Consider the following 26,718-nt stretch of genomic DNA (forward strand, 5'->3'; position numbering starts at 1 on the left):
CCCCAGCACAGCCAGGGGCACCAACCACACCTGTGTCTTACGGACATCCACGAGAAGGCAGTTCCATAGAAGATTTATTTTCAGAAGCAAAGGTAAAAAATTCAGTGTAACAAATGTCTGTTTAAGTATATGAAAGGATAGCAGTCTTCATTTTCATATAGTTGATATGGTAATGGTTATTTAAAAAATTATTTGTACCTTCTCAAACAAAGAAATCAAAACTAAGGAGAGAGTAATGCTGCAGTTAACACTACTGAAAGGTTCATGTTAAGGAACAATTCCACACTGCTGTTTTCCCTTCTTTTGAGAGAGACGGGAGATTCTGGCAAATATAGTTTCCAATATTAATACAGAAGGAAAATTCTGCACACTGGGAAATGGCATACCAGCAAGAAAGCTCCGTGCTCTGGCACTGTACTGCTGGGTGCTCCATTGCTTCTTCTCAACTGCTTCAGCATGCAAGTAATTCTAGAAACTGCTTCAGGTTCTTCAGTTCAAACAAATCTCTGGCTTCACAATTTGTCATTTCCAGTGTTTCTGGCAGTGATTTCGAATCACACTATAACAGCAACACCACTCAAGCAGAAAGCTTTTTCCAATGGCTCATCTACCCCACGCGTGCACCCAGTGCAGCAGACCTCCCAAGGTAGGTGCCAGCTCTCCCTGCTGAGCCACAAAAGCAGTGTAATAGTAGGTGTAAGGATGGGAGAGGGTAGTGCCTTTCACACACACAGCTCAGCCTGAGTCCTCTCAAGCAGTAATTTCTCTGAATAACTACACTGACTCAAATAAATATATTGTCCCGGGTCCCTTGTGAATCCACAGCTGTAATAAGAAACCAGTATTTAAGTACTGACTTTCATCCATGTTCAAGCAAGGGCTCCTAGCTTTCCTTCACAACCTCACTGGCCTTCAGCAGAAGATCCACAGTGCTGTACAGCACTTACATACCAGCTGCTTCTGGGGACCTCTCAGCAACTGAAAGATATCTGAAATATTTTAAAGTAAAAAGATTCTGAGATTCCAGAGAGATGTATAGCTTCCACTGAAAGCTCTGCTCAACCCACTTTACTCAGCCCAGCCTAACCAAAATGAAGAAGATCTTGAATGGTCAAGGACTTGCAAACACATCTAAAATATTCTTTTGTTATCTCATTTTAGAGAGAATTCCATCTGCAAATGGCAAAGATTTGCTGATCAAACAAAATATAGCTATCATCATGAAAGCGTTCATCGTTTGCATCCTGTTAGCTCCCGTGATATGCTATATCATGTTTTTCATACATGAAATAAGCCACTTGGTAAGTTTTCGAACAACAGCTTCTCACCCAGTCCCACGCGCTGACTAGCTGAAATACTGCTACTGAGTTCTGAGGAAGGGAGAACTGTATTTACAGGTGTGGACAGAACCTGCCTGCTCAGCCCAGTGGGACAAGAAAAATACACGTTCTGAGATGTGCACGTGTCCTGCAGTCACCGTGCTGACTGTGTCCATCTCACAAACCCCTTCATGTGCTGGGACAGTGCTCCTCCTAGAGGAAACCTTGCTCCTCCTTCCCAGCAGAGCAGAGTAGCACATTAGCAGCTATTGCTTACGGCTGGCATGTCTTTTTTGGTTGTAATCAGCTACTACCCAAATTACAGGTGTCAGTGTGAGGCAATTCTGTAGAAAGTAGCCCAGAACAGCCTTGTGCTGCTGGCCAGGTGCCAGATGTCACCCCGATGTCACAGGAAGGACAGATTAGGGGACAGAACAGCATAGGTAAGACTTTGAAAGGAGGTTTACCCTCTCTTTCCAGGCTGTAGCATGAACTATTTTAGCATACTGGTGAGCGCATGCATGCAAGAAGGAGACACTGAGATCAAAACACACTGGGGCTGATATGCCAATTTACTTCTGTGAAGTCACATTACTTCGATTCCCAAACATCCCCTAATACTCACCATGGCCTGACCAGAGAGAGTCTTTTCCTAGCATTGAGAAGTTGGTATTCCCCACCATCTCCTAGTAAACTCTAAGTGATTCTGCTTCTTTCTTAAGTGCTCGTGCCGTGACTGGATTGGCAGCAGATGGAGCAGAAGCAAGTGCATATCTGCAGCCTCCACCCCAGTGGATCGCCAGTCAGGAACACTCTCAGCCCAGCTACCTGAGAACAGAAAGAAGAAGCCAGTGCTATGTTTTGCCTGACTCCCAGAATCCCTTCCACAGGTATTACCAGCCAGTGCCACTCAAACTTTGAACAAGGGGTAGCAGGACTCCGTCCAAGCAAATTTCAAAGTGAAAATGAGGTACTACGTAGTGAGGAGATAGCCAAATCTGTGCCCCAGGGAAGCTGGGTGGGCTCAGCCTTACATACTGTCCTGCTGCAGCCATTGGTGTGGACAGAGGGAAGCCGGTGCTGTCAGCACTGGGAGGATGCATGGGGCCAGTCTGCCCTTCACAGTCAGCTCAGTTTGGGAGCATCTAGGCAACAGTTACATGTTTGAAGACTTCCTTCCACTTAAAAAAAAAAACAAAACAAAAAAACAAAAAACAAAAAACAAAAAAAAAAAAAAAAAAAAAAAAACTAAATATTCCTGCAACCCTGGAAATGAACTATTAAGGTGCCTTTTCATGAAGAAATGATTTAATCTTATGCTTCCTACCCCATTAAGCAAACTGCTGAGGTACAATTGCTATACTCTACTCCTTCCTCTCACTGTGTCTGCCACCTTCCCCATCTGCTGCCTCCTGCTGAGGCTGGAGAGCTCAGCCCTGTTAGCATGCAAGAAACTCTCCAGATACTGCACATACAGAACAAACTGCTCAAGAACACTTAACTTGCAGGAGTTATCAGTAAATAAGGAGGGGAGAAATGAAAATCACTTCATTTGTTAAAACTTCTGAGTAGGAAAAGGCAGAAGGCAAGCACATTATTCATTACAAATTATCCACTTAGACCTTCCTGGAGTGTAACGGTGCTGTGAGAAATGTGCTACAGTGGGAGGTTAGGAAATTAAACGGGGACCCTTAAGAGCCATTTCACACAAGCCATTGAACAGCCATCAGGTGGTAACACCTTTTGGCCTCTCCTAAGCTGAAAACCGTTCAAACAGAGTTAGGGCAGAAGGCTTTTTATGTCCCTGCTACCTTTAGTTCAGTTCAGCCCAGAGATGTCATTCCACTAATTACTGATTTGAAAAACAAAACACGAGCACTGGTATAGCTTGCTAGGAAGAGGGGTGCTTAGTATTCCTCATGATAGTTTTTCTTCCTTTGCCAGATCCTTACATGAGAAGATTCCAATTATTGTTATCCACAAAACCTACTTAAGAAATGCAGGCGCTAGAGAAACACCCTTTTACCAACAAAAAATGCATCGTCTTCCTCTTCACCACTTACTGGGAACAGCAGATTGGACATCAGCAGCTTAAATAACCACAGCTTCAACAGCTGCAGACTGAAACCAGACATCAGAAGCAACATTTACCTGGTTAGGAGCAATCACATCAATTCACTGCAAAATGAGGTGCTGTGAAGACACCCACATGCTGATTCCTTCCATTAACTACCTGGATTCATGTTTTAATTCCCAGATACTAGAAAAACCTGTTGGCATAAGCAATAAATATTTCATTGACATTCCAAACTCTGCCTCCCTCAACTGTTTACTTTCTACGCACTCATTTCAGGCCTGGAAAGAAGGAGAAATAAATCACTTCCAATGTTTTTGGTCTTCGCTAACAGCTCAGAGCATACATGCAGTGAACCCATCCTACAGCAGCACCTCCTCCTCCCCAGCCTCGCAGGAGCAACGTGGATATTCACTGCTGAGCTTTAGGGCTGAGGCGGCGCACGTTACGGATGGGATCTCTACTTTATTCGCCATCTGTGTCTCGGGCCTCTTCACCTCCCAGACAGGAACTGCCAAAGGCTGCACCCGCCTGCTGGAGAACAGCTCTCAGCTCGAGTTCCCACGCAAGGGATTAAACGCTTCGGGATCGGTACGGCTGAGCAGGAGCAACCTGCGGGCCTCACAGCGCGTTCCTCCAGCAGCGCCGCTCAGCAGAGCCGCCGCCACACAGCTGTGAGGGACGCCGGCCGGGCTGCACCCAAAGCGGCCGGCGGCAGCAGCTGCACGGGGCCGAGGTGACGGCGCCAAGGGCTGCGGGCAGAGCCTCGGCTGCAAGAGCAGCGCCAAGGGACGCACGGCTGAACTCGTAACGCGACCTCGAGCGCTGGGCGAGGGCCGCAGGTCCAACACGGCGCTGTGCCCGGCAGGCACAGCGACCTGCGGCATCGCCCCGAGCTCCGGGCCGCAAGGAGGCTGTGCGGGCCCCAATGCGGCCCCCAGGCCGCGTGTCCGCAGGCAGAGCGGGCGTCGAACCCGCGGCCCGGCGGCGCCCTGCCGCCTCAGGAACCCAAAATGGGAACCCGACATCGGGGCTCCGCAACCCCCCGCCGGGCGCGCGCACTGCCCGCAGCCGAAGGGCGGGGCGGGACGGCACGGGGCCGCGCACGCACGGCGCCTCGGCGCACGCGCACGGCCGTTACGCGGCCGCGCGAGGGCCGTGACGCGCGGGAACTGCCCCGGCGTGAGGTGAGAGGCGGCGGGGCGCGGCCCGGCAGCGGCCAGGGGGAAGTCGGGAGCGTACCACGGCGGGGAGGAGTCGGATCCGGGGCGGGGGAGATGGAAAGCGCGGCGGACAGGAAAACGGAGCGGGCGGGCGGCAGCGCGCTCCCGCCGCTCACCTCGCGGCCTCGCGAGGGGGCGGGGCCTCGAGAGGGGGCGGGAAGGGCGCCGCCTTGCGGTGAGGGGCGGACGGTCCTCCAGGCTGCGGCCCCGTGTGGGGCCCCACAGAGCGCCGCCCGTCAGACTCAATGGGAAAGTGCCCAAATCTGCCCGACACAAACACGGCCCTCAGGTTCCCGCCATCGTTTCTGTCACTGTCTACTGGGGTCCTGTGTCCCCATCGCTTCACCTCTCTCAGAATCACACAATCATTCAGTTCCAAAAGACCTCCAGGATCCCCCACCCGTCCCGCTGTGCCCACTGACCGCATCCTCAGCTCCACACCCCTGCACGGATCTGGAACGCCTGGAGGGTCGGTGACCCCCCCCCACCACCAGCCCCGCTCCCTGTGCCAGCAGCACCTTACTATTCCTTTAAAGAAATTATTCCTCATGCCCAACCGGACCTTTCTGGCACAGCGAGAGGCTGACCCCACCTGTGTCCCTGTGACAGGCTGCTCACAGCTGCTGTGTGCTCAGGATGCTGTGAGGATTTCAGCCCAGAACACGGCTTTGGACGCAGCGCTCGGCGTTTGGGGCAGCACGAGTTTCAGGATGGAGCGCCTGGCCTCCTTCGGCAGTGAGTAGCACAGTGCTGCTGGGAGGTGTTTGTCTGAACTGGGGAGGGAGGCAGCAATAGAGACATCTGATCCATCAAATCCTCAGCTGCATGAGGACAGGAGTGATTTGGTGGCGATTCAGATGTTGCTTCTGTCTGCTTTTTACTACTGAAATTGCATTTTAGAAAAAATATGGCTTAAGACAGTATTTTGACTGTTTTGCAGTGAGCTCGCAGAGCAGTGTCTCGCTCCTCTTTCAGCAGCCTGGGGTTTGGACAGGTTACAGAACAATCGAGTCAATGCCTTTGCAACCACAGCAGTATGCTTTTTGAGTCAGGCGAGGAGGATGGATGGGAGTGCTGCTGTCTGTGCAATGTTCTCCATAAAGCCTTGGGTCCCCGGGCACTGTGTCAAGTCAGCCAGCTCACACAGCTGCCACCCCTGCTGAGCAGCACCAGACGGCTGCTGCAGAGCTGTTCCTTGACTCCAGTGTGATCGCACAATTTGCCCTCTGTACCAGGTCCATAGCAAAGCTTAAGTGCCAATAGCTGTCTTACAACTCCAGCTCAGGAAGGAACTTTTATCAGTAGGGAAGAGGTTGCATACAGCTGAGTTCATTTTAAATTGCTGGACACAAGTGAATTTGGGTGATTGCAAAAGCAGCACGTTTGTGTTGCATGAGATTTACTTCTGGCTTTGCAGATGACCCCTTCGATAAACCTCCGTGCAGAGGTTGCTCTTCGTACCTCACCGAGCCCTACGTGAAGTGTGCAGAGTGTGGGCCTCCTCCCTTCCTCCTGTGCTTGCAGGTGAGTGCAAGGATGAAAGCAAAGACATTCATTTGTCTGAGAAAGTCATCAAAGGCTGTCCAGTGCCAGGCTGCTCCATAAACACATTAATAACGGGTCTCCGTAAACTCATATCAACACACTTATTTGCTCAGGGACAGGGAAATGACAAAGAAAATATGGGAGGCTGAAGAACTGAGACACGGGCAGCTGAATGAGGCCTTTGTGAAGGCAGCCAGAGCTTGCTAAAGACATGCAGTCGCCTGATTGTAACACAGCATGCCACTGCACGTCTGGAGAGGTATTGTTTCTGTCACTTTTATGGCACAGAAAAGAAAATCCAAAAGAAACACCCTCTCCCTGTCCTTGCAGCTTTTTTTTTTTTTTTTTTTACCTCCCAAATGGCAAAGAAAATCAGCAGGAAATTTGCAATATAGACAATAATTCTGACCAGATAATAGTTATTTACAAACTGTACATGTGATCAGATCACTGAGAAAGGATTGTTAGTTTTAATTATTTATGAGTAAGAAACAGCAACAACTTCTAATACTGAAAATGGAGCTTTCTCAAAGCTCCAAAAGGAAACCACTCTTTCAATACTTGCAGAATGCTCTGTGCATTCTCTTCCAGGAACGGCACATAACATAGCACCAAGCTTCTTTTACTTGCCTAACTTGGCTGTAAATACCTAACAAAAAGCATGGAGGTGCACACAAGTTACATCTTGGTGTAAAAGCCCGGAATACTACACAGCTTCAAAGTTATAACACAAACTGTTCTGCTGTCACACATTTTTTCAAAAATGAAATCAGAAAAAAATAGATACTATTTTCAGCATATCAGGAGGTCAATTTTTATCAAGGTGGATAAGCAGTGGTCAGAGAATAAAAGGAAAAAAGAAGCCAGTCACAATGTTTTCAGTGCAGAAAGAGTAACTTAATGCTCCTCTTTTGTTCTGCAGTGTTTCACACGAGGATTTGAATACAAGAAACACCAAAGTGATCACACTTACGAGATAATGGTAAATATTCCTTTTGGGTTACACCTACTCAATCCCGAGCTCTCATATTTCCCAGACCCTTGCTTAATAGTAGCACATAAAACAGTAACTGACACAGTTCTTGGATTCATAAGTTTAGACTATTAAATAAATGAAAAAGTCTTCCTTACGAGGAAAGAAAAATGTCCATCCACGTAATGGAATATTGGAGATGCTTCTGTTATGTTTTTCCTTCTGTCTGGATAGCACCAATGCATTTCCCTGGACTTTCCAATTCTTTAACCATGTAAATTAATTTCTGTTTCTCAGTTGTTGTCCTTATGAATTGCTTAAGAAATTTCTGGTAATTGTTACTGTTTCATGGCATAACGTTAAATTACAACTGGTAGATAGCACATGTGACAGCATATTGAGATCTGTAGTGACAAACTAGTATTTACTGCAATTGATGACCCAATGACTTTAGTAATTCAGCAATTATCAGGATTCAAGACACAGTAAAACTGAAAAACAGTCAGTACTATGTGCTGTATTGCCCTGTAGTCTGCAGCTTCTTCTTTTCTTCGTATGGTGGATTATAACTGAGAATCACAGCAGTTTGATCTGCTGCTTCTTTTTTCTCCAGACTTCAGATTTCCCTGTCTTGGATCCTAACTGGACAGCTCAAGAGGAAATGGCACTGCTGGAAGCTGTGATGGACTGCGGATTTGGAAACTGGTGAGAATGTAGGGGCTCAGCCACCATCAGTGAACGATGGGGGATATCTCCTCTTATTTCACTGGATCTTACTGTTGAATGCATCAGTGCACACTGAATGTTCAGTGAGTCATCGTGAGTGAGATACCAATTTAGCAGCTAAAGCAGAACATGGATTCTGTTTTCATCTCTTCTATCAGACACACAAGGAAATTGGTAAGGGCCTCTTGTGTGTTTAATGGCACGTCTACTGAAGGACAGAGCTCCCTCATTTCACACTGAAGCCACCAGGTTTGGAAGAAACTCAACTATTGCATGAGATTTTTGCCTCAGTTTACTCCTATGTAAAAATCAACTGCAAAGTTTCTCTCATGTGGCTTCAGCTTGCTTACAGTTGCCCAGCCAGGAATTGTTACTGGTTTCCTGCTTCTATGTCATGTTTAGAATAGAGCATTGGAAATATTTAATATTTTCATGTGTTCTATTAATTTCTCTAGTTGCTACAGGATTTTTATGCATCTGTAAATAAAGGAGATCTGTGGTAATTTGTTATCTCTCTTCTCCTTCATGAAAAGATTGCTAAGATAAAAAGCACAGAACACCAAACTATACAGAAAGAGAACTGTGCGCCCTTATGTATACCTTACTGTTAATTAAGACTGAAAACTGGTTGCAGTTATGCCTGCAAGTATTCTGCCTAGTACACTTTGCCCTACTTAGCAATACAAGTCATCTTAACTTTTTCCTCAAACATTTGGCTTCTTTCAGCCTGTTCTGGATAAAGGGAAAAGTGACATTTCTTCCTGGAATCTCTTGCATCCAATTTTTACTGTAACAGGAATTAGAATGATTGCTGCTGGTGTTTTGATATGGTTTTTTAAGGCTTCAGCTTACACAGCCTTTTTACTAAGACAATACACTTCAAGTTCCTCCTCTGTCATTGCAGAGCAGTTCTCTGCACACAGTGCAGTCAGTCTCTTATTCAAAATTAAATTTACCACTTCAGAATAGAAAAAAAACCTCAACATTTCCGAGTTCTTTGTATTAAGCTTCCCTCTTTCCCCACTTCAGGCAGGATGTGGCCAACCAGATGTGTACAAAATCCAAGGAGGAGTGTGAGAAACATTACATGAAACACTTTATCAACAACCCCTTGTTTGCATCTACATTGCTGAATCTGAAGCAGGCAGAGGAGGCGCAGCACAACGAAACAGCCATTCCCTTCCACCGTGAGTACCCCCAGCCAGCAGCACACACACAGCTGTCTGCATGGTCTGCGCTCTGCAGAAATGAAACAAGCAGCCTGTGGAGGAAGGCACACACCACACACACACAGTTGGTTTCCATTCCCAAAAGGAGAGCTCGTTCTCGTGGCTGACTTGAACAGTGTGTGGTTTTCTGTGCACTGTATGATATCATGGGGGTATCATAGCAGACTACACATTCAGTGGGAAAAGGGGAACAACAGTGGTCAGATTTCACCATCAGCTACTGAAAACACAAAGTTTCTACACAACCAGTGAAAGCAGTCATTCAGAAATCACCACAGAAAAAGCCTGGGCGTATGTAATTGTTCAACAAACTACCTCAAAGCTACTTCACATGGAGCTCAAAATAACAGCACATGCTCCTTGTAAATACCAATGTGAGCAATCCCCCCAGTGCTGGGATGGCTGCTTATCTTGTCCAGACCTCAGGGTTTCTACATCTAGAACATTCTATCTGATGATCCATTTTCTGGCAGCCTAATGATTGGTGTAATCTATCATAAAATCACTCTTTTTAAACAACACCAGTTTCACATCTCTCTATTTAAAAGTGTCTTTAAAATCTTAAATTTCAGCAATTGGAGGAAAACTGGTATGTTTTGTACAGTCTAATATCTTTAGAATTCCCTCAGTCTGTCAGTGCAAGGCTCTCCAAAATGGCTGGGCAAAAAGATTGCTTGCTATCTGGAGGTTTTGATTTCATGAGAAAGTGTTTAGGAGGAACTAGCTCATTTTGCTTCTATCCCTGGCTGCTGGCATTGATTTTTATGTGACCTGTACCAAGAAAAATTCTCTGAGCTCCAGCTTTCTTTATCTGTAGCATGGGATTTACAATTCTTAGCTCCTTCACAAGTGTGTTGTGTGCCTCGGTCCATTATTGTCTGTAAATTCCGAGACCCTCAGTTGGGAAGCACTGTAAAAATTCAGTTGTCAGGCTTTAATTGCAGTGCTCTGTAAACAGCACCCAGAAGATGGCAGATTGAACACCCCTGTTGCTATTAACCAAAATAACCTGTGCACTGAGAGCACGACTGCAGAGGTTTAGGGGGGATGCTGAGTTCTGAAATCCGGAGTTCATGTTTTATAGTCTGTTTATTGCCTCGAATTTCTGTTTCACTTTTGAGAATACTGTGCAGATCTCAGGTTCCTGACTTTTTCTCCGGATTGACTCAGGCTTTTCCTGACCATAACCCTGCATAAAGCTCCAGTTGTTTTTTTCTTCACCTATCCCCACTTCTTTTGCACAAAAGCAACACGAGCCAACATACAGAGCAGTTTGCATTAGAAGCAGCCCCGTGCCCTACACAATGACTGAGAGCCTTTCTTTTCCCAGCTGCCGATGATCCCCCCCGGCCTACTTTTGACTCCTTGCTCTCCAGAGACATGGCCGGGTACATGCCGGCACGGGCTGACTTTGTCGAGGTAAGAATTCCTTCTCCCATTATTGTGTATTTGCGACCGAATGCAAGATCAGCAAACACACAGCTGCACACCCCTGCCTGCAGGTCTGAAAGGTGTAAAAGCCACAGGCAGGACGGGCTGATCACAGTGAGGAGTAACGGTGGTGGTGAGGCAGGGCAGTGCTGGGACATGGCCACCACCTGCACCTCTTATGTAAGCAGGCGCAGAGCTGTGAGCTGGGCACTCAGAGGAGCTCACATTCTGTGTGCTTCTGTTCCATGTGCCTCAAAGAAGCACACGGCAGTCTGATCCAAAGACTGCCTGGAAGACCTGTGTCGTTTCAGTGTTTTAGCTGTGGGCTTGGGGTCTGAGTGCTGCTGCAAAGCAAGCTGCCATGCACAGAGTGAGGAACTCAGCTGCATGCAGAGTGCTGCTGTTACATATTGAAGCAGAACTTCCACCACAACACAGGAGTCACAGACAGTCCCCCACTGATTTAATTGTCCCTTCAGCTTGTCCTACCCCAGTTATGGCCATAGAGGTGCACACTGTCCATTTCTTTGTTAAGGCAGCACAGCAACATGCGTTGCTCACAGATGGAACCTTGTACAGCCACAAATGAGTAAATGCTTCTGTTGTCTTACATGCCTCTGAGTGCTTACATGTGTCTGAAATTCGGTACTGATCCTTTAGCACTAGCTAAGTGACAGTTTATTAATTATCTCTGAACAGGAGTTTGACAACTATGCTGAATGGGATTTGAGAGATATTGATTTTGTAGAAGATGATTCAGACATTTTGCATGGTAAGTCTTGTTTTTGTGCACTGCTTGAACAGTATTTCACTGGGTCTTTTTCTCTACAGACTTATTTTAAAGTGAACATTCATTTTTAATGATCTCAGGGGTTTAAACTAACATTTCTATGGTTTTTCTGTTTCAGATCTCTTAAAAGCTCTTAATTAATTGATGTACAAGTGGTACTTATATATATCATAATGCACTTTACTCACTACTGAAACGTAATCAGTTGTAAAGTAGAACATGACCCAAACAGAACAGTCTCTGTCAGTAATAGGCATCATGCTTGATGCAAGAAGTAAGTTATCTGAGCTAGCAATTAGTCTGGAAACGGGCAGCAGTACATCAGTGTTTGAATAAAGACCCACACAACCATCACAACCAGAAGTACAGTGCTTTCACAGCACCTCCCCTCCTTGCCCAAAGGACACTTTCTACTCACATAATGCTTGTGAGCATTGTAGCAAGGCAGAGCTTTTCTTCTGATACAGAAAGAAGAGGAACACCTTTCCCTCCACTGCTTGTGCCCCTTTCCAGTGCTGTATCTCATTTCTTAGAAGGTTTGCCACTTATTCTAACTACTCATTTTTAGGAAATCTGTTACTAAGATAGGATTGAGACAGGAAGCAAGGAGATACATGGGGTACGACTGCATGCAACACTTTGGAACAGTTACACTCTTGAAGTGCATGTTTTTCAGTTGTTAAACATGCACAGAGTTACAGTACATTAGCTGTACCTTAGGAAGTTCATTAAGAAGAGTCATTGTTTGGGTCCAATTACCACTGCTGAGTGTTTATGAATGTCACTGCCTTAATAATACAAATATCAGAAAGTATTACAACTAAGCTTTAATTCATAGTCAAATAAAGATTACATTTACTTAAAAATGTGGGAAAAAGACTGATATTTAAAAGTACTGTATTTGTGTTTCAGAATTCCGCCTTCCCTGTCAGGCAGCTCTCAGCTAAGGCCTTCAGAGCCTCTGCAGGCAGACAGATCCTGTTATGTATAGACAGCCTTTTCAAACTCACAAAAATCAGTTTGAGATTTAGCAGTGCACACAGAGTTCTAAGGAATGCAATCTCCCTTGGTTCAAAAAAAGTTATGAGAATCATATATCAGTCTCTTTTCCCTTTTAACTTTTATTGAAAGAGGAACTGGCTTGTGGCTGTCACAGATTCATCATGCCCTCTCTCCACTGTTACTTTTTATTACTATTAAAACAGACTTTCTTCTATGTCCCGTAGTGAGTTCTGGCAAACTGAAAAAGCAAAACATTTTCCTAGTTCTGTGCATTAATTGATTGCTTAATGGTTTATCAACACTTTCTTCTATACTCCTCACACACATCCTTCCTGTTGCTGCACAGCTCAGCCAGGTGAGATGTGTCCTCTCAGCCCCCTCTTAAATCTCCAGTCTGAATGCAAACAATCACCTTTCCTCATCTCTTTGGAGCATCACACAGCTCTGCAGGGCCAGGCCACAGGTCTGTCTGGTGCCCTGTTGTCCCATAGCAGATGCACAGAAGAAGAATGTAAGAAAAGTCCAGCTGATGCTTTTCTTGGCTTATCTGCCAAGTTTTGTGCAGCCAGATGTTAGTACTGTTGTTAACCACAGACCATGTTCATACCATTTTGACCACAATACCCGTCCTGCATGAACTTAGCAACTGTATGTATTTGTGATTTTCCCCTTAACATCCTGTAGCAGTGACTTCCACAATTGAGTTAGGAGTTCTACAATTTCATTACGTGATGCATGAAAAAATACTTCCTTCTGTCGGCCCAATCTTTTGCCTGATAATTTCATTGAGTGTTCTTTAGTCCATTCTTTAGTTGTCTCCAGTATTTAGTATAGAATGTCAGGCATTTGCCTTGTGAAAACTCTGCTCGGCAGAGCCTATGGAGCGTGACCGACTGCATTTTCAATCCTTTAGCTCAGAGGCTCTGCCAGCATCCTTCCCACAGCTGTTCCAGATCTGCCTATGGAGAGAGAATGCTTCTAAAAAAATGAAGTCCCGGGGCCTAGCCAGCTGTTTTTCTCTTACATGAGGCATCTCAGGGAGGGAAATAATTATCTTCTAACAGAAACTTTGGAATCAGATCTTTCCCTTCTCCAGGCTGGCACAAAATGGCTTAACGTGTGGATCTAAAGAAAGGGACAGGCGATAGGGTGACTGAAGTTCTTGCACTTTTCTGTTAGGGGCAGAGGAGGCTGCAGGCAGCCCTGGGGCTGTGCTCTCACACACCTCTGCCCCAGCCATCCCTGGCAGTGTTCCTGCACAGCACCTCACAGAGATGTCCTTGAAAAGTAGAGCTGTTGCTGCCCTCCACTACATTTGCTTGAGATAAACTCTTGCTGGCCAAACAGTAAACTTTTCTCTTAAGGCACTGAGTTTTAGCACGTTAATCACCCAGAGAAGCCCAGGTAGGGTCTGATAGCATAGATTACGCATCAGGTTTGTGAAAAATTCCTCAGTCTGTTTTCCTGCTGTGCGTTAAACCTCACTGAGTCCAAGACTGATTTTTCAAAGTATTTTTATTTTCCATTTGCTGCTGGTTACTCGAGCTAGACCTTGCCACAGTGAGCAGAACAACTGTGGTTTCTCAAGCCATAGATTGTGCTGCAGGGGCTGGGTTGCTCATAAGGCAGGAACATTTGGTGCTTGCACTGAAACAGAATTCTCCCTTCTTCCTTCCCATCACTCTGCTTTTCTTAAAACTATAGAAAGTTCTGCATCTAAACCACTTGATCTCCATTCAGTAATATCATTGGGTTTTTCCTGCTGCACTGCCGTGCATCCCTCACCATGTTCTCAGTATTTCCACAAGAAAGAAGAATGCAGTTTAATATGAGCTCCTCCTTTGTGAGGAGCGCACAGACCTGCACCCACTGCTTCACACTGCTCCACTGCCCCAGCATCGCCGTGTCACATCTTGGCCTCAGAGAGATGGTACAAATTGGATGAAATCCTCCAGATTTCAGTTAATTTCCCAAACTGTTTTCCTGCAGCACTTACAGCCTGGTGAGTACATGCAAATAAATACTGCAGTGAAACAAAACCATAATGGACGGATCAAGTGAAACAACGAGTTATAAGTGGAATTCAGCCCAGAGTGCTTGAATATTTCATGAATTACAAGTTTTCATCAGACTGAATTATAACATAAGTCATTTGTCTTTTCCCAGGCTCTTTCTCCCTCTCATGTAAATGATTTTTACTTCAAACGCGAGGAAGTAATTGCTTAGACTGCAAGTTTGGAAGTGTGTTGGGAATAGACTGCAACTCTGGATGTACAGTAGTGACATTTCATTTCATAACATACAAGACAGTTGATGTCCTAATATTCCATGATGCTTATTCTCTTAGGTCCTGACACAATCTGAAGGCCAGTTCTCTGCTTGCTTAGAGCCCTGCTTTCCTCTGCAGGGGGATATGCGGGTTGTGGCCATGAGGTTTGCACCACCAGAGGCACAACCTGTTTGATGGCTTTGCATTCCTGCCATTATTTGGCTCCTGCATGACAAGCAAAGGTTAGCTAGAGTGAAACAAAAGTTTCACTCAGCGTTTGGAAAGGTTGGGCAGACTAAATGAGGCTGTAGAGGAATGAAAAGCAAAGAAACTGTTTTGGACGCTGCCTTGGGAAACCAAAATATTTTGATTTTTTGGAATGCAGAAAGGAGCCTTGAATTTCTGCCTATCACTGGACCCTTCAAGGCTGTTGTGACCATCTCAAAAACTCTTCTCCTTTCCCAAAGCAGGCACTTTGAACGTGGTGTCAGCTTGGATTATCTCAAGTTACCAGGACAAACAGCTGCCTCCCTAATATAATCCAAGGGGAAAAGCAGAAGCCAATCATTTTCATTTGTAAAGCATCTCTTTTTCTCATTTTAATGCAGCGTGTAACAGTGTAGTAGTCTGAGTTATTCATGCATTCCAGATCTTGTAATCAGTTGTCTCAGTATGAATGCATTAAAAACAGAAGCCCCTCCAAAAGCGCACATGACAGCAAATACTCATTTTTCCTATATGCAAAAGCTCACCTATTCTCATGAGCACCCTTTCCCCTCTCAGTGAATCAGAAGTTCTTTCAGAATGTTGTGTGCTCAGGTGAAAGAATTGAAATGCAGCAGTTATTGATGCACAATTACTTGTGATATTGATAGAGGTTCTCTGGTGCAGTTTCTGCACGTGCTCACGAAGCACTGCCCACACAAACCCCAGAAGATAACGTGCTGCCTGAGCCTGCATGGGACTTAAAAATACAGCGTTATTTTCCATAAGCTGGCACCAACACTTTCTGATATGTTTCATTCATGTTTCTGTTACGGCATTTCCCATTCTCTTCTCCTCGTATTCAAACACAAAGGAAAATTTCCCACCTGTGCTCATTCTTAAACTAGGGCTTATGAAAACACAAGGCAGCTCCTGAGCACTCTGCTTTTGTAAGGGATCAGCAAAAAGAAGCAAGGACACTGTACCACCCTCCTACCTCAATGTGTAATCTTCTGCTCCTGCATTAGCAGCAAATCAGTTTGTATAAATTTGAGAGTTTCTGTGTTAGCAGAGGATCAGCAAGTGGAATGCGATGCTGATGGAGCCGGCGCTCACCGCACTGCCTGCAGCTGTAGCTGTCCCTGCTTGCAAGAAGTGTTGTTACCCCCAGGACTGCACGGATTGATTGCTGCAGGCTCAGGGCTTCCTGCTATTTACACATAAACACAGATTTTTAAATGGACGCGAAACCACATAACCACACTCCTTTCTTAATTGCACTATTCATTATTTAGCAGGGAGTCCAATCGATGAACTGCCGGTATTGGTTGTGCCCTTTTCTTGTGGCTGTAGAGAGAGGAGCACATTCCAGCTCCCAGCATGTCCCAGCCACGGCTCCACTTAGCTGCAAACTGTCACACGTTGTCTCTGCAGACTGAACCCGCTGTCAGGTTGTAAACTTACTCCTTCTGGGAGTGTCTGGAAACACTTAACTGGAGGAACAAACCGACCAAGGAGTCGGCCGACCCCAGCCAAGTAATGGCCGAAAATCTGAGTGTTATTTAACAAAATGAGGGAAGTTATGCAGGTCACCTCAGCTTGGAAGAATGTACCAGAAGGGTTTATTGTCCCAATGGTTACAGGAGGGAGAAGCCGAAGGATCTCCAAGGGGATCAGTTAGGACTGTGGACAGATTTCCTTGTGAGAAGGATGTGGTTCCTAACGAGCGTGGCTTTTTCCTGCACCACCTCACAGTGCTCTGAACCATTCTCTTTGTTCTTCCAGCCAGACAGATACATTTAGAAGTTAATGAGCTAAAATCTTGTAGATGTTTTCAAGAATGGTAGCAAAGGCTACTTTGAATCTTCACAATGCAGAATTCAGCCCTTCTGTTTTCTGGAGTTCCTCTATGTGTGCAGAGAAGCCTTGCTCAAGGTGAAACCTCAAGCCCATCCATCTGATAAACTTGCTTTTTGGGAGAAGCAATGTTTAACAGTATGTACAAAGGAACAAAGATGTGCCAACAGTAAAACTCTCCAAAGTTGTATAAAGGAAAGAAGTTCTCAGGATCTACCCAAGTTCACACTTAGAGGCAGTAACGTGTCTGAAAAAATGAATGGAAAGAAAGACTTCTGGTGGTTTTATGCCCATGTAAAATTACCATGGGATTTTTAAAACATCAAAGTAAGTGACAATTTCAGCCTGCCATGAACATAAAGGCTTGAAAATTAGCATTAATACAGTGATTCGTCACGTATTTTGTAATCCTTTTCTCTGTTTTGCAGCTCTGAAGATTGCAGTTGTAGATATCTACCATTCCAGGTTAAAGGAAAGACAGCGAAGAAAAAAGTGAGTTTTCAAGCTACAAAGCAGTAACTGTTTCTTTGCTTCATTACCACATTTTGTCGCCCAGCACTGTCGCAGTACTGAGCAGAACTGATTCCCTGCTGCACCCTTCCAGACTGCTCCCATGCAGGGAGACCTGCTGCTGGGAGGTTTGCATGGCACGGATCATTCTGGACATGTAGTTCTCTTTCTGTGCACAGACCTACATCAAACACATGGCTTTAGCAATGGTACCATGCCAGAAAACATTAACAGACTGATACTTATTAGGACATATGGGCAACAAAGCACATCTACGCTCCTTTGCTCTCCTTTAAGTGCACTGAGAACAAATCATTCACTTAAAAACCTGCTTTCCAGGACTCCCTGTTGCAGGAAAGTCATGTTCCCATTGCCATCCACATTGCTACCCCCAGTCCAGTTATATTGAGCAAACCAAGCTTCTAGCATGTCTGTGAGACACAGCCAGTCTGCAGAGCTGCAGACTGAAATACTGCCTGGGAAATTGCTCACACACAGAGCCAGTACTGGGAACAGGAGAGGAGAGAATCTCTGTTTTCCTGTTCCTACATAGTGCTGATGGACCTCACGTGGTTTATTTCCTGCGTTAGGGAAAAACAAGCTGCCTGTGTGTGCCTGGTTGCCAGAACCCCCACTTTCTCCATAGGGCTGCTTACATCAGGATTTCTGATTCCCAGTGGTCCATGAGTTGGTTTTTCATAACATGGAATGAAGATAACTGTACTGCCGACATGAGTTTGAGTCATTAATTCAGTTCATTTGACAGCCTTTTCAAATGACTCAGTCTGTTCATTAAATTCAATTTTATTATAATTTCAAATACTTTCTTCAATATTTAAATTATATCTTGCTGCATTATTGCCTGTTGGAAGAATGAGTAATCTGTAGTAAGACTCCTCCTTTCCTTCTCATGATACAGCACAGTGCTGCTGGAGGACAGGTTCAGAGCTGCTATTTATTGACCTGGCTCTTTGTTGTTTATAAATTAAAAATACTTTTATGCTGTGATTTCCATTATGGTACGTTTCGTTTTACAAAAAGAAAGTGCTATAAAGCTCAGTTACATAACTCATATTGGCAGCAATTTCTGTAATGTTCCTACAACAGAACCAGGAAAATGACATTAAAAACACTGAGGTCACTCAGAAAGTCTTCTCTGCCTAGGAGAGGGCCCTTCTTTTATACACACTGAGGAAAGTAGAATGGATTTTATAGAACAAAGTCCAAGCTGGCCCAGGGGAGCCAGGACTCACCTATTTCCTATCATTTGCAGAAGTCAGATGCTGATCAGGTTGCCACAGTCATGACCACATGGCACTGGCAGAAACCTGTGACAAATGCATTTGTCATGCACTTGTACATATCTCACCTGCTTCTTACGCTGCTCATTTCCTTGATCCTGTCACAGACATCTCAAAGTTATGTATAACCTAAGCCACTGTCTCTGTAAAATCCAAGCTGCCATGGAAAAGCACCACCATTCAGTTCCAGGGGCAACATTTGCCCTTCATCCCTCAGCCCTGCTCCATAAGAAGGACATCTGCCTTTCCCTGGCGCTGGAAGTCATGCTCTGTGACACATTCAGTGTCCTTCCAATTTTGGAAAGACAACTTGTGAGACGCTGTAGATGTGAAATCTCAGTCTAAGAAAAGAAATCTCCAACCCTTTAAAGCAGCTGTGGCTCCTTTTGTGCTTAGCGCTGTCAGGGTTGGACTGGTGCACAGCACTCTCCAGAACCTCCCTGATTAAAATCTCACTGCATCACGCTTCTCAGCTCTCCAGCTCAAGGGCCATAGAGATTTCACATGTTTGGTTTTAGGCCCGTCTCATGGTTTAAGTCAAAGTTTCTTCTGAAGCCTCTGTATTTATGTGTAATGCACAAGTTAATGCCTCTCATTAATACCATTTTGCTCCTTATTACAGAATTATAAGAGACCACGGCCTAATCAACCTCAGGAAATTTCAGAGTGAGTATCACATGTAACTGCTTAATGATAAAGTTCAGAGTTGCCATGAAAGTACCTCTCTCTCTTCAACATCATCTCACCAAAGTGTGTCTCTCTTTCCCCCTTCAGTTTTGGAAAGACGATACCCAAAGGAGGTTCAAGACCTTTACGAAACAATGCGGCGCTTTGCACGGATTCTGGGGCCAGTGGAGCACGATAAGTTCATTGAAAGCCACGCATGTAGGTATTCTGAGGGTTTTAACATACATGTTCTTTGGTAGGCATAATAAGGGGTTGCATCATCAACAGCCTTTCCTGAACGCTCCCAGAGGGCAGGAGGTTGCTCCCCCCTCTGCTCTAACTACCTCAGAAAAACAACTGTGTTTGTGGGATGGTGCATTAAATGTACAACAGATGTTTCTTCCCACAAAAGTGTGTCCCAGTTCTTTGACTTCTCAGCTGACCAGAGCTGCTCACCTGCTCAAAGAAGTGCTTTCTTACAAGAAGCCCACTGCTCATTTACTGATACTGCGTATCATGGAGAGAAAAAAATCCCTAAAACTGAAGTTTGCATTGAGGATTAGGGAGCTGGCAGCAAAGTGCAAATTCTTTGAAAGATATGCGTTAAAACTATTCTATGTGTGCATAATTATATAGTACAGCTGTCATTACGTTCCCTGCCTTAAAGGGAGAGGCATTGTTCCATCACCGAATCATCTCGAGTTCGTTATGCATAATCATAGCATGCATTCAGTCAGATTCCAGCACGAGTCATTACATCCTGCTTAATTCAGTGACTTAAATGGGGAAAATTATTGCTCATTAGAAAGAACAAAGCATTTCAGCAGTTGTGACTGTACTCTCGAGACACTGGTGTTAAATACCAGAGGTATGACCCTGCACATCATGCGTCCGACACGCATGCATTTATCCTGAGCTTCATGTTGTCATTGCAGTGACAGCCAAACCCTCCAGTTCACCTGTGAGCTGCACACAGGCACTGAGCATGTCCTCTGAGAAGCTGAGGAAATGAATTTGAGACTGGCAGACTTGCTCACCGTAAAACTGGGCGATGTCTTGGAGCCAGCTCAGAAGAGCTATACACAGTAAATAGTTCTGAGCACGAGAAACAAAGGTATTTAATCTTAACAATTGCAGAAAAGGAGAATTTTCCACAAGGAAATATTTTGAGAGGTCCAGTTATGAAAACTGTAGTTTAAAGACAGCACTGGATGCTATAAAGGAGCCAGGATGGAGTCGTTTTTCAGACCTAGTGAAGCTCCTTCCAGAAATCCTGTACTGTTTTTGCTTGCTTTGGCGGGGGTATGGCAAAGGAACTGTCAAAGCATGAAGAAAAAATAATTCTCCTGAGCACAAGAATGCTAGAAATTAGCTTACATCTGCCATCAAGGGGTGTAATGGTGTGGGCAGAGAGTCAGGAGGGCTCACACAGGCTCATGCAGAGAGGCTGGCCCTGCTGCTTCACAGCTCAGCTGTGCAGGCAAATAACAAGCCATGTTCACCATCCCCACTGACCTATGTTTCTCCTTTTGGGTTTCCCCTCTGCTTCCCGTTGGGATACAACAGTGGAATTTGAGCTGCGAAGGGAAATAAAGCGCCTACAGGAATACAGAGCAGCAGGAATCACCAATTTCTGTAGTGAGTACCTGATGCATTATTCAGTCCATTCCCATTCATCAAGGTGTGGAAGGACGAGTTTGCAATATTTAGGATGTGTTGAATAAAAAGGCATTTTTAAATGTGTTTGCCTGTCACTTTAACTGAGCACAGCTCTGGCGGTGCTTTATGCGCCCGGCCGTGCTCCTAGAGCTGCTCTGAGCTGTCAGCTGGGAGAGCTGCTGCCCAGCACAGCCCTGCTTCACTCACCGCCCCGCAGAAGCCCCAGAAAAACACACGTTGTGGCACAGTGGTCTACTGTGCCTCCACGCTGAGGCACTGTCACTGTCTATCACAAGTGGGCTGCTTGGACAGAAGGCTGCTGCCTCTCCACAAATAAAATGCCTGGCTTTGGTTCGTGGCAGCCTTGTTTGTTCGGTTTTGGCCTGAAGTTGATGGTGGGGAGGGGCAAGGAGTGGAATCCAATACCTTCTCATGCCAAGTGGTTGTCATGAGGGAGAATAGCAGAGTCTGGTCCAGAGCTAGAGAACAGTTTCTCCCTTATTCCCCAAAGCAGAACAACAACAGTCTGAACATTTTGACCGAGGCAGCACAAGAGATTGAGGTATCTGTTACCCACAGGTGCGAGAACATACGACCACCTGAAGAAGACGAGAGACGAGGAGCGCCTGAAGCGCACCATGCTGTCCGAAGTGCTGCAGTACATCCAGGACAGCAGCGCGTGCCAGCAGTGGCTCAGCCGGCAAGCTGACATGTATGGGCACAGTAAGGCCGTGCTGTGTGCTCCTGTTTGCTCAGACTGGAGCTGAGACACTTTTCGGTCTGATAACCAACACCTTCCCAATCTATTACAGTAAGAACAGTCTGCACAATTCAGAAGGGTGAAAGATGGGAGTAACAGCAACAGCACTTGCTGGAGTTCAGGGATGGAAGGGCCTGGTGTGGGCTCAGCATCTCCGTTTTCTGCATTTTATATTTCAGGAGCTTAACTGCCATTAATGAAGGCGTGGAGGGAAATGAGGTCTTTCAGGATATTAATGAGAGCAGAGATGACACTCAGAATGTTTTGTGTGATTTTAGATGTGGCAGCATTATTAATGTGCCGTCACCTCACACAAGCACTTTGATTTCAGGAGCAAGCTGCAATGCAAAGAAGTGCTGCAGGGCTGAGGAGACGATTTGTCATTTCCCCAGCCGGTCCCCACTGAATTTCTCACTGCCTCCCCAACCCCACACCTCTCTTTTTTAAAAAAACAGGTTTCAGACATGGTCCTCAGCTGGGGAGTGGTAAATATTTAGAAATCCTGCTGACTTCAGGTTGGGTCCTGGCTTATGCAAGCTGAATTGTATAAGCATTAGAAGCTAGAAGAAAGTCTCAGGACCAGTATAGACAGTTACACTTACAACAGATGGCAATTGAACATTTCCTTTCTTTCCAGTGATTCCGGCCCGACTCCCGCAGCACCGATCCCTTCCAATTCAGGTAAGTTTCAGATGGTGGTAATGATAACAGGCGCCCGTTGGTAGCACAGCTCAGCCTGCACCCGGAGCACAGCTCCCACACGGCTGCACAAGTGCTGGCCCTGTAGTGAACTCCCTTCCTCAATGCTGCCTCTACCTGAAGCTCGTTCCACATGCAAAACTGACTGCTTTTGCTGAATTTCTGGGTTGTTTTGGTTACAGACTGGAAACCCATCTTGTAGCCACATTAACAAGGTAGGAAACAAAATAATTTTCACATGAGAACAAAAATTATCTTTTAAAGATAAGCTGGTCTGGTATAATACACATCACAGCAATATGATCTGCTGCTTTGGAGAGAACACAGCAGTGTGCATCCTGGGCTGGCACCCAGGGTCCCTCAGGTGGGGATGGTGTCCCCTCAGCTGAAGGGCTGCTGTGCAGAATGAAGTTAATTGGGAAGTATTTTGTGGCCGGTGAGGGAGAAGACCCCAAGAGAAAATGAACTGTTTTTCCTGTGGAATTCAAATAGCATGCAGTGTTTACAACCAGTATCTCGTGTTGAACAAAGCCCAAACAAAATACCAAATAGTTGCTAATTAAATGAACATCCTGCATACTGAACGAGGCAGGGATACTGTGGAAAAACTGCCACGTGTCTATAATTAAAGGCTGCATCATATTGAATATACAAGAGGGCAAATTATTGTTGCTTAACTTTAATTCTAGATTTTACGATCTTGGCTTTGCAGCCTTAATATATTATCTTTAATGCAGTTTGTATGTGTGTGTCATTTCCTACGTTCTTAGAGATTCAGAACCAAACTCTGTCGTGTCCCATCACAGCACACTGCTTTCATCCCTCGGAGAGCGAGGGAGCGGTGCTGGAAATCACCTGCCATGCACACATTGCTCACTGCAGCACTTTTCCTCCCGGTCGCTGGGCGCTCGTCCCTCTGAGCAGGCTGACTGAGCAGAGCTGCCAGCACAGCGCTGGGCAGGGCAGGGCCTGCAGCGGTCTTTGGGAAAGCAGAGCTGCAGATTTCCCAAGATCTCCCGCTTTGCCAAACTTGAGAAAGCTGTCCTGGGACAGACCTAGCCCTCACAGTGCCAGGTATGCAGCCTGCAGCTCAGGGGCAGAAGACTCTCTAAACACCAACAAATGTCCTTCGTTCTGCTCCACACTCTGGAACATGGTGGGAAAAAATCCTCAAACCTCCTGGCAGTCTGAGCCACACCGGCCATAGTTCCAGTTGTGAACCTGAGGACTGGCAGACCGCTTTGTGACAGATGCTTCCCTCAGAACCGTTTCTCATCACAAACAAAAATAAACACACAACTGCATTTGTTTTGCAACACCTGCATCACATTCAGAGGCATTTAAAGAAAACTGTGCTTCAGGAAGCTGCCAGCATAGCTCATGTCAGCAGTAGCAACCCCTGCATCCCACACTGCAGTGCTATGGGCAGCCCCCAGCTCCCCAGCCTACAACTCTGAGAGGTGCAACCCTACACCCTCCCTAACACGGGTGAGGCAGCATTCACTGCATAGGAGCCCTCATGCATGCATGCACAGCACTTAACTACATCCGTTGCAAAACCAGACCTTTTGTCAAAATAATGCCATTTTTATGTTAAGCCCTAAATAGCTGTGAGTAATGAGCCCTTGGATCATACAGGGTTAACATCACAAGGATTTAATTGCTGCGGTAACGCCCGGCTCTGCCACTTCCAGGCCGCCCCAATGGTTTGTCAATGTTTCCCTCCCTTGTCCCTGCAGGCAGACGGAGCGCCCCGCCACTGAACCTCACCGGGCTGCCAGGGACAGAGAAACTGAACGAGAAGGAGAAAGAGGTGAGGAGGCGAATGCAAAGTACAAAGCACGGCGTTCACTGCACACATGTACCCACACCGTCTGCAGGTGTGAGGATAACACAATAGCTTAGGCCCTGGCTACCTGTTCCAGCTCACAGCGGCCTTCCAGGCCTTCTGGGTGGCTTCTTAATTTCAGTTAGTGCTGTGTGTGTCCAAAGCTGTAGCAAATTAGCTTATTTAGCAAAGAAAGGTGGAGAGAGCCAAGGTGTCATTACATGCCATTACAACATCCAGAGATGGCATCCTGTCCTCCTCCATCAGGAGACGGGGCTGAGCGCAGGGGTGATATTTTCTTAATGAACATCAGTTTTCAGGTTGGCAGAGGATTTCATTATGGGCTGCCTGGACACCTTGCTGAACCTGAATGGTGTGGTTCATCTCACACCGTGCAGCTCAGAGCCAAGCCTCAGCCCTCAGCCAGCTGTGCTGGTGCACAGGGCACGCTCTGGTGCCAATGAAACATGGATCTATTTCAGACTTCTCTCTCTGACTGGAGATGGGTTTCCCATCACTGGGGATGGCAGCATTGAAAGCCAGCTCGGAGGTTCACTGCAGAACGTGGCACTGCAGGCTGCACCCAGCACAAACAGTTGTGGCTCAGACCGTGGTGCGTATGGGGCACCTGTTTCCTTCTCTGCAGAGACAAAGTTCCTCTGAATTTTGCCATTTCTTACCAATGAGAAACAATCATTAAGCATTTCCTAATTAAAAGGAGGAGACAGCACACGTGTCCTTTGGACACAGCACTGTGGGGCAGCTGCTGTTGGCAGCGGATGGGAGCACCGCAGCAGCACAGGCACTGCTGGCAGCAGCTCCATGGCACTGCCCAGCACACGACTTCCAAACACGGCACGCAGTTCCCCTGCACGGTTTCCACCCTAGATTTCCAGAAGGGGTGAACGTGTGCATAGCTGCTTTTGTAGAACGGCATTAAGGACTTTGTGTGCCAGGGATTAATAGGCAGATGCCCGCCGCGGCTCTCGCCCAGCAGGCTGAATCGCTGCTTGCACGTCTCTTTGGCATGCGTACAGCCCTGGGTTCGCAGAGAACAACGCCCACACGGGACACACTCATAGCTACGCTCCTGTGAGCCCGGAGCTCGCTTTCATCCTCCTGCTTTGTTTCTCAGTCAGGAATGTTTTTGAACATAGCAGCCATGGGCTCCTCCCTGCCCACCTGCGGCTCCAGGCCGCTCACCGCCATCACCGCCTGCCCCCCGCCGCAAAATACAGCACAGCTGTTCTCAGGAACACGACTACAGGACTACAGCGTTACTCCCCCAGTAGGGATCACGGAATGAGAGCAGGACAAGTGGCAGCGCTTATTAACTTCCCCTTTGTCTTCCAGCTCTGTCAGATGGTGAGGTTGGTCCCCGGAGCCTATTTAGAATACAAAGCTGCCTTAGTGAACGAGTGCAACAAACAAGGAGGGCTGCGGCTCGCGCAGGCGAGAGCGCTCATCAAGATCGATGTGAACAAAACGAGGAAAATCTATGACTTCCTTATCAGGGAAGGGTACATCACGAAAGCCTGAGGAGCAACACAGCACTCTGCTTGGAGCAAACGGACACGGAGAAGCTCTGAAGTCACTTTGACAGCACTGAAAGATTTTAACAGTGTTAAATGAAGGACATTTTCTATTGTTTAAAATCTTTTGGACCTTATTTTTTTGTAAAAACAAGTAGGAAGCTTCGTTAGATGGTATGAATACTGACATTTTGTCTGGTTTCCTTTTGACTGTGCTGCTTAACTCTGCTGCTGTCAGCACTGCACCACCACGTAGCAAAGAATCCCGTGCCATATAAGCCGATCTGTAACATGAATGGCCGTTCCTTTCCCACATCTCGTGTAACTAAAAGAATTGCGGCACTTTTATTCTGGCAGTGCAGAGAACAAGGACAGGAGGGCAGCACAGGAGAGTCGCACTGACTCAACCTGAGTACAGGTACAGAAACGCAGTGCCCTCCCTCATTGTACTCCTTTCTAAAACAGAGTCAGCTTTCAAAGGAGATAGCACATGCCCCAGGGTGCAAACATGGAGCTCGCAATAGTCCGACCTTTTTAACGTAATTATGATAAAGGATGGGAAAGGACATTGTGGGGAAGCTCCTTGGCCGTTGTTACGTTTCTGTGATATGAGCACATCTTGCACCACAGGAGTGCCATACGAACCAGTGAGCTTCATCTGCTGCCACTTCATTTGCCATGGCCACATTAGGTAGAATCCTTCAGCTGAAGTCTGACTTGGCTGCTGTGGCTCCGTGGGAAGGCCATGAGGTGGATGGAAGGCTGAGTGTTACAGCCTCAGCTGCCTCACAGAACATCAACAAAAAGCCACCCCGTTCCCCAGCATTCCCTCCCACCAAAGAGAGGAGAACACTGCACACACCAGGCCATGCACTCTTAGCCCTCCTGGCTGTGATGCCCCACTGTCTCTGCTTCACTTTGTGTGTCCTCAGGTCTGGGTTCTCACACTGCAAAGCCCAAGCTTTAATTGTACCGGTGCATATTTAAGATGTTTGGCTTTAGATTTTTGCTTCCCCTCCAGAAATGTAATTATCCTGTGTACCTGAGGTGCCACTGAATGTGCGGTGTTTTGGTCTGTAATAAAATCAAGTTGATCTGAAACAATCTTAGATGGGTATTCC

At 46.2% G+C, this 26,718-nt stretch overlaps 2 protein-coding genes and 1 long non-coding RNA gene across 5 annotated transcripts in view; 2 read left to right on the plus strand and 1 right to left on the minus strand.

The window, feature by feature from the left end:
* The window catches only part of ACACA (acetyl-CoA carboxylase alpha), a 113,131-nt gene extending 108,222 nt beyond the window's left edge, over positions 1–4,909 (minus strand). Inside the window, exon 1 of one of the 3 annotated variants that reach the window (XM_090122715.1) lies at positions 4,636–4,909. The gene's annotated coding sequence lies outside the window, so the exon portion shown is untranslated. Of the gene's footprint in view, positions 1–386; positions 666–1,944; positions 2,515–4,635 lie in introns of those variants that run through there. The other 2 variants (XM_090122716.1, XM_090122717.1) reach the window with 2 other exon arrangements.
* On the plus strand, positions 2–2,130 carry LOC116227937 (uncharacterized). The gene is made up of 4 exons (XR_016459275.1): positions 2–92; positions 533–646; positions 1,162–1,301; positions 2,042–2,130. It is a non-coding gene; the product is annotated as an uncharacterized LOC116227937 (long non-coding RNA).
* Positions 4,460–26,718, plus strand: TADA2A (transcriptional adaptor 2A). The gene is made up of 16 exons (XM_031591491.2): positions 4,460–4,580; positions 5,226–5,351; positions 6,034–6,140; positions 7,084–7,143; positions 7,748–7,839; positions 8,890–9,047; positions 10,420–10,508; positions 11,220–11,292; positions 17,071–17,134; positions 19,076–19,119; positions 19,228–19,338; positions 20,686–20,757; positions 21,358–21,490; positions 22,176–22,219; positions 23,977–24,050; positions 25,419–26,718. Exons 2-16 carry the CDS (start codon positions 5,327–5,329, stop codon positions 25,602–25,604), a joined length of 1,332 nt encoding a protein of 443 aa, XP_031447351.2. The 5' UTR covers positions 4,460–4,580; positions 5,226–5,326; the 3' UTR covers positions 25,605–26,718.

Source organism: Phasianus colchicus, chromosome 21 (genome assembly GCF_987193195.1).
Source record: "Phasianus colchicus chromosome 21, bPhaCol1.hap1.1, whole genome shotgun sequence".
Taxonomy (NCBI): Eukaryota; Metazoa; Chordata; class Aves; order Galliformes; family Phasianidae; genus Phasianus; species Phasianus colchicus.

Bases quoted from the DNA above. Each gene is read 5' to 3' on its own strand.
- TADA2A (XM_031591491.2), top strand. From the start codon at position 5,327: ATGGAGCGCCTGGCCTCCTTCGGCA. The intron at 5,352-6,033 runs GTGAGTAGCACA...CTGGCTTTGCAG, and splicing joins GCGCCTGGCCTCCTTCGGCA to ATGACCCCTTCGATAAACCT. The intron at 19,339-20,685 runs GTAGGTATTCTG...GGGATACAACAG, and splicing joins GTTCATTGAAAGCCACGCAT to TGGAATTTGAGCTGCGAAGG.